The sequence below is a fragment of the Rutidosis leptorrhynchoides genome, chromosome 10 (genome assembly GCF_046630445.1).
Source record: "Rutidosis leptorrhynchoides isolate AG116_Rl617_1_P2 chromosome 10, CSIRO_AGI_Rlap_v1, whole genome shotgun sequence".
NCBI classification, from domain to species: Eukaryota; Viridiplantae; Streptophyta; class Magnoliopsida; order Asterales; family Asteraceae; genus Rutidosis; species Rutidosis leptorrhynchoides.
The window spans coordinates 298,374,451-298,389,867 of NC_092342.1; the positions used below are offsets into that span (position 1 = coordinate 298,374,451).

General features: G+C 26.7%; 1 protein-coding gene across 5 annotated transcripts; it reads right to left on the bottom strand.

The window, feature by feature from the left end:
- Positions 1 to 6,431: 6,431 nt before the first annotated feature.
- On the bottom strand, positions 6,432 to 8,188 carry LOC139873159 (cyclin-dependent kinase inhibitor 7-like). 5 transcript variants are annotated; one of them, XM_071861091.1, is made up of 5 exons: positions 7,842 to 8,188; positions 7,582 to 7,628; positions 7,216 to 7,422; positions 6,975 to 7,074; positions 6,432 to 6,868 (listed from the first exon to the last, which is right to left on the bottom strand). In XM_071861091.1, exons 1-4 carry the CDS (start codon positions 8,121 to 8,123, stop codon positions 7,005 to 7,007), a joined length of 606 nt encoding a protein of 201 aa, XP_071717192.1. In that variant the 5' UTR covers positions 8,124 to 8,188; the 3' UTR covers positions 6,432 to 6,868; positions 6,975 to 7,004. The 5 variants fall into 5 exon arrangements, with proteins under 5 accessions (XP_071717192.1, XP_071717190.1, XP_071717193.1 ...); XM_071861089.1 differs by having other exon boundaries at positions 6,959 to 7,074; XM_071861092.1 differs by having other exon boundaries at positions 6,433 to 6,787.
- Positions 8,189 to 15,417: the final 7,229 nt, after the last annotated feature.

Sequence of the window (15,417 nt, forward strand, 5' to 3'; positions counted from 1 at the left end):
TTAGCTACGTGAAAATTGGTAACAAATCTATTCCAACCATAACTTAATCAACTTGTATTGTATATTATGTAATCTTGAGATACCATAGACACGTATACAATGTTTTGACCTATCATGTCGACACATCTATATATATTTCGGACCAACCATAGACACTCTATATGTGAATGTTGGAGTTAGCTATACAGGGTTGAGGTTGATTCCAAAATATATATAGTTTGAGTTGTGATCAATACTGAGATACGTATACACTGGGTCGTGGATTGATTCAAGATAATATTTATCGATTTATTTCTGTACATCTAACTGTGGACAACTAGTTGTAGGTTACTAACGAGGACAGCTGACTTAATAAACTTAAAACATCAAAATATATTAAAAGTGTTGTAAATATATGTTGAACAAACTTTGATATATATGTATATATTGTTATAGGTTCGTGAATCAACCAGTGGCCAAGTCTTACTTCCCGACGAAGTAAAAATCTGTGAAAGTGAGTTATAGTCCCACTTTTAAAATCTAATATTTTTGGGATGAGAATACATGCAGGTTTTATAAATGATTTACAAAATAGACACAAGTACGTGAAACTACATTCTATGGTTGAATTATCGAAATCGAATATGCCCCTTTTTATTAAGTCTGGTAATCTAAGAATTAGAGAACAGACACCCTAATTGACGCGAATCCTAAAGATAGATCTATTGGGCCTAACAAACCCCATCCAAAGTACCGGATGCTTTAGTACTTCGAAATTTATATCATATCCGAAGGGTGTCCCGGAATGATGGGGATATTCTTATATATGCATCTTGTTAATGTCGGTTACCAGGTGTTCACCATATGAATGATTTTTATCTCTATGTATGGGATGTGTATTGAAATATGAAATCTTGTGGTCTATTGTTACGATTTGATATATATAGGTTAAACCTATAACTCACCAACATTTTTGTTGACGTTTAAAGCATGTTTATTCTCAGGTGAATACTAAGAGCTTCCGCTGTTGCATACTAAAATAAGGACAAGATTTGGAGTCCATGTTTGTATGATATTGTGTAAAAACTGCATTCAAGAAACTGATTTCGATGTAACATATTTGTATTGTAAACCATTATGTAATGGTCGTGTGTAAACAGGATATTTTAGATTATCATTATTTGATAATCTACGTAAAGCTTTTTAAACCTTTATTTATGAAATAAAGGTTATGGTTTGTTTTAAAAATGAATGCAGTCTTTGAAAAACGTCTCATATAGAGGTCAAAACCTCGCAATGAAATCAATTAATATGGAACGTTTTTAATCAATAAGAACAGGACATTTCAAAACGAGAAGATATTCAGCTATCTAATCACTGAACCTTCTCTTTCTCCTTTTCTCCTAAGAAAAACATATACACAAGTTAGTTTCTATCCGAAAGCACAAAACAGTACAATACTGAAATTTTTGTCAGAAAAAGTATCCGCTAAAATTTTTTTACTTAACAAATTTACATCAAAATAAAAACGGGCAGCATAACGGCTAAAAATCAACCCTTGGTAAAATATTTCACTGCCCAAGACACTCGGTCGACTGTCAGAGACAGTCAGCCGACTGTCTTCACTCACTCGGCCGAGTGTCTAGTCACTCGGTCGATGGTCTCTCACAGACACACTCGGCCGATTGTCGAGTCGGTCGGTCGAGTGTCTCGACACACTCGGCCAACTGTGTTTATCTGCGGAAGCTGAAGCCAAAGTGACGGGTTTCACCCAAAATCTACCAATTCTTGCTCTAAAGCTCGATTATGACCTCAAAACTGACCAAATCAAAGACACTAAACATGTAGAAACATAAACCCACAAGATTTGGACTCAAACAACATCAAATCTAACCACTTTGACCCAAAATACACACTTTATAAAAACTAACACAAAAACTCCATTTTCTTGAAGATTAAAGCATGAAAAGCTATGAATCTTACCTTGTTAGAATCAGTAAATCACAAGGAACACAAAGATGTAAATGATTCGAGCTCTAAAATAAGGATTAAAGATTAGGGTAAATTAGGTGAAAGAGATGAAGGTACGGGAGTGTGTGTGGAAGAGTCTGGAAAATGAGAAGAACACAGCTCACTAGTCATCTAAAGTGGGTTAAAATCCCACACTGAGCAACACACGGGTATTTATCAGTTATCTGATATCTTTCGTACAACATTTGACAACCCAAACGAAGTCCAAATTAAATAAACAAACATGTTCTGTGACCCTTGTCACAAAATGGTCCTAACCACATCATTAAATAATAATAAATATTAAATAAAAATAAAAGCATATAGTAACACAATACTAACTTAAGGGCAAAATAGTAATCTTACAACTAGGCCCGATTGAGGATGTTACATTAACGGTACTAATGATGGTAATCATATTAATAATACTTTTGTTGTTATTAACAGTAATAATACTAGAAATGATACAATGCGAATATTTATGAAAATAATATTAATTTGTAGTATGATAGTAATAATAATACTTAACTTAATAATAATAATAATAGTAGTCATAATTGTAATTTTAATTATTAATATTAAATGATAACTATTATTACTAGCAATAATAATACTAATAACTATAATATCAATCATAATAATAATTTCTAATAATAACATAACAATAATAATAATGATAATCATAATATTAATAGTAATAATAATAATAATAACAATAATAATGTTAATAATAAGTTTTAAAAATAAAAGCTAACTTTAAAAGAGTTTCTAAAAAGAAAATCCTCAAACCGGGCTCGAACCCCCGACCTCTCGAATAATCCACACCCTCTCGAACCATTTCTCCATTTTTATATTTATGATTTAATTCATATTCCAGTATATATAATCCAAAATATTTATGTCTTCATTTTTCATCTCTTTCTTCACCATTCTAAACAACCCAGGATTAAACTCAATCAACAAAACGTTTCTTAATTAATTTATGGATTTACAATTGATACATAAATGATTAGGAGTTGGTTTAATTAATTAAAACAGAAGGAAATAAAATAAAAAAAATATAAAACGAAACTGTATCAATTGCGTTGAACCCGTATGAACTCAAATTCCAATTCGAATTTTTAGATCGTTTTAGAGTATGATTCATGAATGAAATAAGTTCTAAATCCTTTCTGGAAACTTTCTCATTCCTCAATTTTACTTAAAACATAACAACGAATTCAAATTTTGTGATAAACGAAACATTTGACTTTTAAATTATAATCTTTGACTCGAAAATTCTCAATCGTTAAGATGAATTGGAACCTAAAATTTTGCAGTAAGATCGTTTAGAGTATTACTAACAAAACTTCATTAATACATTTTACAATTAAATTAGAATTAGAGTCTTTCAAAATTTAACACGCGAACAGAGTATTACCTGATGGTTCTTCATTCTTTTTATGTAAATTCCCAGTTGCAGTGTTATAATTTATATTGTAAGACTTGTTATTGATTTTTGAATATATTCTGGTAATAACTCTGAGTAATCCTTTGCCTTATAGTCGACAAACGTATCAATCAGTTATTTAAGAGCAGAAAAAATAAAATAAAAAATAATAAAAATTAGATAGGAATTGCTAACTGAATTTGTTGTTTTTCTGTGATTCCTTTCGATTTGTATTCTAGTTGAGAGACAGAAACAAGAATTAACTACAGGGTTGATCGAGATGTGCAATTGAATTCGTACTCTTTTTTTATATTAATAATTAATAGGTATATTAATAATAATAATAATACTGATTAATAATAATTATATTAATAATAACTAAAAATGAAAATTTTAATAAGTTTAATAATAGTTAATGTCAAATGATAATAGTGATTTTATTAATGATACTACTAATAATTTTTATTATTTTCTAATAAATATTAATAATAAAAATAATAATTATTATATTAATAATTATAATAATAATAATAAATAATAATAATAATGATATTAATTATAAAAATGGTAATAACAATATTATTCATACTAATAATAAATAATAATAATAATCTGAATAACAATGATAATAATTATAAATATCAATATTAAAAATGATTTTAATAACGTTGATAATAATATTGATAATAATAATAATAATAATAATAATAATAATAATAATAATAATAATATGGTAATATTATTAATAACAAAAATGATAATTTTGATAAGTTTGATAATATTGATAATAAAATTGATAATAATATTATTTAATGATACTAATATTCATGATAACTTTTAATAAGTTTAATAATAATAATTTTTACAACACATTAATTATATTAAATTTCCTATCTAGATATTATATTTAGTACTATTAATAACATTAATTTTAATATTAATATTTAATATTACTAATAATAATGAAGTAATAATAATACAACTATATTTTAATTATAATTACATTTAATATATTAGTATTAAATATCCTTAATTATGTAATACTTAATAGTTTACATAACATGTTTGATCATTTAATATTTTTATATTTCCTATAATATAAGTTTGTATAGGAATCATATATATATATATATATATATATATATATATATATATATATATATATATATATATATATATATATATATATATATATATATATATATATATATATAATCATAATAATATCATTTATATAAGTTCTTTTTAATAGTTACTTAATTATATATATATATATATATATATATATATATATATATATATGTATATATATATATATATGTATATATATATATATATGTATATATATATATATATATATATTTAATCATAATAATATCATTTATATAAATTCTTTTTAATAGTTACTTAATTATTCTATTTTTTTTTATATTTTTAATTCCAATTAATTAATGGGGACTTTATTAATTCAAAATATTATATATACACTTATATTTATATTTATATATTTATATTTACACACTTATTTACACACAACTGTTCGTGAATCGTCGGGAGTAGGTCAAGAGTACTTGAATATATGAACGTAGTTTCAAAATTTTCGAGACTCAACATTATAGACTTTGCTTATCGTGTCTAATACATATAAAGATTAAGTTTAAATTTAGTCGGAAATTCCCGGGTCGTCACATATTATACGTTTGTCGGACTTATACCTAATATGTAGTGTTTTTGTATATAAGTTTCATAATCGTTGTTATTGAATATACGCATGCTCGTACGTGTGTTTACATTCATACGCTACTTAGTATTTTTAAAATGGTTGTTAACTAATATAGATGCATTTAGGAATGAGTGTCCATACGTTTTCGTCTAAATCGTAATTTAAAAAAATATATAAATATATGGACGTCCCTAATCCGTCGGTAATTAGCGACGGATTTGGGACGAATCCGTCGGTAAAAATGTCCGTCGCTAATTAATCCGTAGCAAATCCGTCGTAAAAACCTAATGAACATCCGAAGCAAATCAGAAGCAAATCCGTCCCAAACATTGTCGTCGGAAATCTGTCGCTAAATTTTACTGCCGTCGCAAAATCCGTCCCTAAATTTTACCGAGGGCGATTTTAGGGTCGGACAAAATCCGTCGAAAATCCGTCGGTAAACGTGTTTTGGGACGGATTTGGGACAGATTTTGCCGTCGGTAATTCCAGATTTTCTAGTAGTGATACTGACCAGAATTATCTAGTTAAAAAAAAATTCTTGATCTATTTTGTGAAAAATATTTTTTTTCGACATCTAATATTGAAGGGTTGTTCCTTTTGTGAAAGTTGTTTCTTTTAGCGTTCTTTTTTTTTTTAAAGTTAGTTGATCTATTTTGTAAAAAAGAATGTTTTTCGACATCTTTTGGTAGCATTGAAGGATTGTTCCTTTTATGAAAGTTATCTCTTTTATCGTTGAGGAAAAAAAAGGTAGTTGATTTTAAAGAATTTTGTTCGGCATTTTTGGTAATTTTGAAGGGTTGGTTCTTTTACGAAAGTTGCTTCTTTTATCGTTGGAGACAAAAAAAAAAAAGTGAAATGACAAAAATACCCCTAGTTACTATTGATGAATAATGCTACAGAGTTTTGTCTTTTAGAAAGTATAGTAATCCTATGCGTGTGTCAAAAAGGTACATACCATCTTAAATCTTAATAAAAGCAATATAAGTGAATCAAAATTCCCAGAAAAAAAAGTAACTAAAAATTCAAAAAGTGTGATCTTGAAGTTACATAAAACTAGTGACCAACTATCTTTGCACTCTATGTACAATGGTGAACGGTCACATTTTATATAATGCATACACACAATTATGCATTTTAAAGATTCATCTTTAAGTAGAGGAAGCAAAAGTAGTACAACAACATGCCCATTGTATGATAGCTATACAGAGACCCTTCTTTAAAATGGAATAATTTGTTTTCATGTGGATAGTAGTTTGATCAAGATAACACTTTCCATTTATATTCTTCTTTGGAAAAGCTTGCAACTTTTTCAGATAAGATTTTTCTTCCAAACTCGTCGATGATGCAATCCATAAATTTGATATATCAATAAAAAAATAATTTATCAAAGGTAAAGATCATGTCCTTTAACATCATGCAGATAGAAACATTTTGGTTCAATAATGAATAGTAAAGTATCCCATATATTGTAGTTTCTGGTACTACTGCCTTAAAAGTGTGGGCTCGAATCCCTATGTTTATTTATCATATGAAAAAATTACACCATACCCCACAAAAATTAGTGACACTGTGATGCATAGTAGCAGTATAGTGCAGTCCAGTGTGTAGATAGTGATAGTTACTTCAAATTTTTGTTGCAGAAGAAGCTTCCATTATGTCACCCAGTACACAAATCAATGAAGATTAATTAAAGCTCTTTTAAACATATTCAGAAATTGATAATTTACCTATACAAAATGCAAATATTTCCCAAACTGTTGCAGCAATAATAATCTAACGTGCAACAATTATTACTATAATTTTAATGACAATTATACCTAAGCATAATTTAACCTGGTCATGTTCATTTGCTAGCTGGTACAATTATGGCTTTAATCTAACCCACTGGTACCTACCTTCCATCTCTACATCATTCACGATATCATAATTGTACCTGATTAATCAACAACACAATTAGTACATCTTTAATTAATTTTACTGTTTGATGTATGATCACTATTATTAGTCTATTAATAGGATGTATTACATTCAACAGTAGTTTAGCACGTGCATGATTTTTAGGCTAATTACTTACTTGTCCATGAATCGTTTTTGTTCCTTCTTTTCGGCTATGGCGAAAAACTCGTTGATCTCGGCATCCGTAGGACAATTCGACACTGTCACCGACTTATGACACGAAACGGCTGCCGATTTAGCTTTCGGTTTTTTCTTCAACGTTGAAGATGACTCCATTTCGCTTGAATCTAGACAAATAATTTCACTAGATGCACTAGTCTCCTTACTGTTACACATCATGAAATAGAAAACATATATATACAGGTGAATTTATAGAGAATATGAACGGTAACAGAAATTAGGAGCTCATATATTTAATTTTCAGTTTCGGAATTCAAATTGATTTAAATTAAATAAATTAATGAGAAATTAATAAATCGTTAACCTGAAACCGGCGTTGCTACACATGGAGGTTTCAGAACGAAGCTCCGCCTGTAATTAAACGTTAAACGTTCATATTAATACAAATTAATTTATTACTTCACAGTATATACAATTAATAATTAATACGAATCTATATACATGCATAGTTCGAATTTTACAATTTATATTCACATCACATAATAATTAATCGACGTAATTAACATTAACAGTTTTTAAGTATCATCGACACAGCGTGTATATCTATAGAATTTTGAAGTTTACCTTCAGATCTAAGCTCAAATCACTTTCGAAAGAAGACGAGGAAACATGATCAGAACTACCGGATTCCGCCGGAAAAACAGCATTATCCGGCGAATTCACGATGTATTCACTTCGGCAGTGATTTTCCAGATGAATCGCATTCTCCTGATCTCGATGATTAAATTTTCGTTTCTTATCAGAACCGGAGCTTGTGATATCAGTTTCTCTGCTCCGCCGTACGCCGCCGTGTGATTGTGTACCTAAAATCTGATCTGTGATTTTGCATCTGTTGTTGTTATCCATGGTATAACAGTTTTGTGTAAGGACCGAAGTGTAATGTACTAGTAGTAGGCCGTTGAGGAGAGAGAAGAAATGAGTAGTGATAGATAGATATAGATATAGATATAAGAATCGGACGGTGGAAAGGTATTCAGTTTGTTATTTTTGTTAAGAATGTGCGCAGAGAGTGAACTGAAAATTCTGTCACTTTCTTAAAAGAAATATTTACCGTTATTTTTAATTCGATCAATTTCAATATTTATCTATATCAAATATGAATATGATTATATAACTAGAAAAAAATTCGACCGCGCGTTGCTGCGATTGTATTTAACGCGCGGTCGAATTTTGATATACGTTGTTTGGTACTTAATATATGTATGAAATATAGCCCGAAATATTTATTATTTTTTTAACGATGTCCGTTTCGCGTATAGCTAGTCGCGTTGTGTTCGTAAAAATTTTTCGAGTTGAACGGTGGTCTCGGAAAAATTTAACTCGAACCGAGCGAGAATATAGAACCCTTTAAAAATTGGGTGGAATTAGTTTCTTTTATTTTAATAAAAATATATATTTACGCTTTTCACCCCTGGATAAATGTAAACTTGAGGGGACGTTGTGTAAATTGAGCCAAATTCGAGGGACCGTTTGTAGTGTGAACACAAGCTCAAAATGACAGGTCGAAATAACTGAAATGACGAATTTTGGCGCGTGTTTTAGTATGTAGGTATAATATAATAATAATATAATAATATAATATAATATAATAATTATATGAAATATATATGAATGAATATGAATATAGGTATAAATAACTGAAATAACTGAAACGACGAATTTTGGCGCGTGTTTTAGTATGTAGGTATAATAATATAATAATATAATATAATATAATAATTATATGAAATATATATGAATGAATATGAATATGAATATGAATATAAAAATAAAAACTATGTTTATATTTTTATCTAACGACAAACACTTAACGTGCTTAAATGGGATATGAATAGTTGTTGTATTTGAAAAATAATTTATAAAAATGTCATGAAAATAATGTACATTTTGCTACTTTTCTATTTTACCTTTATTTTTTCTTCCCCTTTAATGTTATTCACATACATTAAAAGCATAATAGAATTTATTTATCGTATTCTTTTTCATTTATAGAAATGGACATTTAATTTGAGACATCTTAAAATAAAATACTAGACCATAATAACGATTATTATTAAAATTAAAAGGTCCTCATCCATAAATATTACTATTATGACTTTTAGTAGTACAATATATAGTAAAAGATGTTATGGTAGTTTTTCTGTTTTTTTTTTTTTTTACTATAATAACAATTACAATTAAAATATTATGAATTTTAGTTGTAAAATGAGAACATCAATATTTATTATACAACATAGAATAAGGTGTAAATAAATATATCCATCAACTCGATATCGATTATTATATTTCATATATGCACATGATACATGGAGAGCCATTTATGTATCTTCGTGGTAGGGGTATGTATGCGTGCGCATGTATGTATGTATATGTTTTGAATGTATGTATAAGACATACATACCTGAAACATACCTACGTACTTACATACATACATACATACACGCATACAAACATACATGCATACATACATACATACGAACCTACATAAACATACATACATACATCCATAAACATACATACATACATACATACATACATACATACATACATACATACATACATACATACATACATACATACATAAACATACATACCTAATCCTACGTAAACCTATAAACATACACATACATACATGCAAAATGATATATACGCACATACAAACATCCCTAAACATTCCTGCCTAAATACATACCTAATCATACATAAACCTATAATCTTACACATACTTGCATGCAAACATATATGCACAGCACATAAAAACAAACATAAACATACTTACCAAAAAACAAACATACATACATAAATATGTGTACATATACATACATTCAAAACATACACATACATACATGCGCGCTCATACATACCCCTACCACGAAGATACATAAATGGCTCTCCATGAAGATACATACATACATATATTCATTAAGATACGGGTTTATGTATGTATGTGTGTATGTATATTTGTATGTATGTAGGTTTATGTAGGTAGACATGTATGCTTAGGTGTGTTTATGTTTGTCCGTATGTGGTCAAATATTTTTTTTTTTAATGTATGTATACGGCTCTATTAAATGAGTCAACAATATGCGACGAGTTATTGTCGACTTGACAACCGCTTAGAGACTAAATTGAATTTCAGACATGATTTAAAATTCATGGAAATTTGACTCTACATTCATGACGTCTCTTTCGTATTTTTTATTTTATTATTTTATTTTTATTGTTATAGTTTTTTTTTAATTTAATTTTTTGACCGGGGGTCCTCTTGAAAGCAATCTCTTTATCCGTCAAACATAGAGAGGAAAGACTTTATCTACTCTTGAAGTGTTTCACTCGGGACGGCTACGTCTTACCTCCCACATACCCCACACACGTGAGATGGGGTAATGTTGTTATTGTTATGTTGTTGTACATGATACAGAAAGATTATAATACACCAAACTCTCCCACACAACTATACAATATTACAATCATACGAGTATTATTTATATGTATATGTAAATTAAATGTAAATAACCATTTAGGCTTGCTTGAGTGGTCACCGAGTTGTCCAATGAAGCACACCACCCGGGTTCAATTCTTGGCTACGACACATTGTTCAAAAAGGGAGTGTGACTAGAGGGTGCGCATAATGCGCAATTCACCCGGTACCAGGTCTCGCGCTCGGGGGGCTTGATTACCCGAGGTTTTAACTTCTATGGGGGAGCCAATGTGCTCGTTCATAGGAGAGTTTCCTCGCTTATCTAAAAAAAAATAATAATAATAAATAAATGTTAAATGTAAATGTTAAAAATGTTAATAGAGTGGACCATATAGACTTAAGTAGAAGAGGACCATTACCTTTAGAAAAAGGCACGGTACGTGTTTTCAAGTACCTTTTGGTTACTAGATTCGCTGCCTCTCATTTATGGCCCTCAATTTGTTATTGATTCACCAAAAAGACATAGATAAAATATGATTACATGCAGAGAATAGATGGCTACCTTAGCTAAGATATTGATCTTGTTTTTGTCTCAATGTTATAATATGTAGCATAAACTTAAGTTCAACTTACTAGCATGGACTTCAATTAGTGTTGTTTAGACAAATGAGAAAGAATTTAAAAACAAAAAAGTCAAAAGACTTGCAGTTGGATGATAATTTAAAGCAAGAAAAACAAGAAGTCAAAATTCCATTATACTTGCATTAGAAGTCAAATTTGGAAGATGATATATTTTATGGAAGTATCATTACATGATTTGACTTTTTATTTTAAGGAAAAAAGAGAAGTGAATAATAGCATTTGATTACCATACCAAACTCACATTATGAGTATCTTTGGCTTCGAGTTTTTAACTTTTGAAAAAACGCATATTGGTTAAAGAAGTTTAGAGTTTTTAAATAGGGGAAAAAAATTAAAAGTTAAAAGTTACTAGAAGTAACGTTTAATTTTTAACTTTTAGCTTTTTGTTATTTTACTTTTTATATAACAGATTCAACTACTTTAACAAATACCATAATATTTTTAAAAAGTTAACATCAACTAGCTACCAGCTACCGCCAAACATACTCATAATATATTAATATTATTGATTATTGATATCCACTAATACATATGCTGGTAATCGAATAAATCTATATATTATTATTAATAATATAATTATTTATATTAATAACTTATATTCAAAAATATTAAATCTTGTTATGTTATATTGTTTTTATATTTATATATACATATATAACATTTGTTTATTAAAATTAGTAATTATAATAATACCAAAATATTATTTGTAATGATAAAAATGATAATAGTGATAATACTTAATGTTACTAATAAAAATATTAAAGTTAATAATTTTGTTAATAATAATATTGATGATAGTTTTTAATTATAAATCTCATAATGATAATATCGGTAGTTTTTGATAAAATGAATAATTTAGTAATAATGGTAGTGGAAATAATAATTTTTAATATTAGTACATAATACTTAATAATAATAATTATAACAATTTTATTACTAATGATAATCTTAATAATAATACTTTCATTAATAATAATAATAATAATAATAATAATAATAATAATAATAATAATAATAATTCCTAAATGTTTCTAATACTAATATCAATGATAATAATAATAATTCTAAAGATAACACTTTTATTACTAATGCTAATAATGATAATAATTATAATACTAGTAATAATAACAGTAATAATAATACTAACAATAATAATATTAGTAATGATAATACTAATAAGTTTTGAATTATAATTATAGTACTTATAATAATAATGATATTAATTATAATAACAAAAATGATAAATGTATTAATATCAATAATAATAATAATCATAATAACAATAATAATAATAATAATAATAATAATAATAATAATAATAATAATAATAATAATAATAATAATAATAATAATAATAATAATAATAATAATAATAATAATAATAATAATAATAGAAATAAAAATAAGAGGTTATACCCTTTGAAACGCTTTTATAAAAAGATTGCCCAAGACCAGGCTCGAACCCGAGACCTCCCGCTTATACGCAAACCCCCTAAACCATTGCACCATTCTCGTTTTTCCTGAATTAAACCTATATAATTTAGTTATAACCTGTATATATTTCATTCCCTATTCTACTTCTTCCTTTCAAACTAGTCGACCAGAGATCAAGCTATTGTTATCTACTAATTATTTATTTAGTTTTAGGATCAATACCTGATACAGATACGATTATGAGTAATTAAAACAAAACAAAACAAAAGAAAAATAAAAGAAATTGACTGTAACAGTCGCTGTAAACAATCGATGAACTCAAAATCACTTCTCAATTTCTAGATCGTTTTAGACAAAATTTCTAACACAAAATATACTTTATTTCATTCCTAGAAACTTTCTGAAGCATCAATTGGACTTAAAACATAAATGGAAAACCGAATTTGATTGAAGAACAAAGGTTGACTTTTATTCTAAAAACTTTGACCTCGAAATTTGGCTTCGTTAGGAAGAATTGGAGTTTAGGATTTTGCATTTAGATTAAGTAAACAATTCCTAACAAAACAACATTAACACAATTTGAAATTTGAATCGAATTCGAGCTTTTAAAAAATTTGACACGAACAGACGTTCTGTATGTATTTTTTTTATATATTTCTTGAGTTTTGATTTTAATTCCTTCCCTAATTGCAGTCGACAGCTTATATAGGGTGAGTAACACTTCATGGAGCGGTTATAATTGATCCTAAATGTTTTGTAGTGAATATGGGAATCGACAGGATTTTTATTCAGTAAAAAAAAAGTGGGAAAAGGACTTGTAACAAATTATGTTATCTTCCTGTGATTGGGTTCGATTGATGACCAGATTAGAGACGGACAATCAAGTATTGTTAGATTGCGATATGCATCTGAATTTAATCATATACAAATACTTTTATATATTTGATATTAATAATAATTAAATATAAATACATTAATAATAATAATACAATTATTAATATTAGAATTAATAAAAATACAAATATTAATAGAAATAATAATAATAATATTAATATTAATAATCAAAATAAAACTAATAATAAGAATGATATCAATATTAATGATATTTAATAATAAAATGATAATTTTTGAAAACTATAATAATAATCAATAATTCTTTTAAATCATAATCTTATTAAAGTTATTAAAGTTTTAATTTTATAATATTAATAATAACAATAATATAACAAATTACATGTATCAAATTTCATATCTACATATTATATATTGAGAATAATACTATTAATAATACTGATTTTAATAATAATAATAATGAAAGTAATAATAATTTTAATATAACATTTATATTTTAACTTGTAATTACCTTTATTATTACAATTTATTAATTATGTAATATTTAATAGTTATATATATATATATATATATATATATATATATATATATATATATAATATCTATATTTAATATTCAATTACAATATATATACTATTAAATAGATTGTTATTATTATTAGTATATATATTGTAATTGAATATTAAATATATATATTATATATATATATATATATATATATATATATATATATATATATATATATATATATATATATATAATATCTATATTTAATATTCAATTACAATATATATACTAATAATAATAACAATCTATTTAATAGTATTATTAATAATACTAATTAATAATAATACTAGTAATAATATTAATATAACAATTATATTCAAACTTGTAATTAAGTTTAATATATTACCAATTATTATATAATATCTACCAATTATATAATTCATTGAATCTTTAATATTTATTAATTTTATATATATATATATATATATATATATATATATATATATATATATATATATATATATATTACAATATTACTTATGTATAGAATTCATATATATTTACATATTTATTTACACCGATATTCGTGAATCGTCGAGAATAGTCAAAGGTTAATTGAATCCATGTAAACAATTCAAAAAATTTTGAGACTCAACTTTACAGACTATGCTTATCGTGTCGAAATTAAATAAGAATTAAGTTTAAATTTGGTCGAAAATTTTCGGGTCGTCACAGTACCTACCCGTTAAAGAAATTTCGTCCCCGAAATTTGATCGAGATCGTCATGGCTAACAATAAGAATGTTTTTATGAAGAATATGAGTTGATAAATAGAGTTTTATCATCATTGAGTAATATGGATAAAACAGTTTGTTTATGTGAAGAGTACGAGTGAAGCTATTACAAAAGAATGAAATGAGTCAATGTAGATTCGTCATATCTTTTGACGTAGATAAGATTGATTTTCGGAGTTCAAGGGATTTAGAGAAAATATTCGTAATAAGATTGATTCTTCGGTAATTAAGGAAATTAGGATCCACTTTAAATATGATCATCTGTTTTGATTGCTTTGTCGGATATTTTACTATAAATCCACCCCCTTCGTTTCCTTACAACTCACACCTTATATTCTTTCTCCCTCAACTCATACTTTGAAGCATTCGTCAGTATACTCCATCCCGTTCTGATCCTTAATATACTCCTAACTTTCATATCTGTCATTCTTCTCTTTCATCTACCACCGGAGGATTTTATTTACTTTTACTATTACCTTAGGGTTATAGTA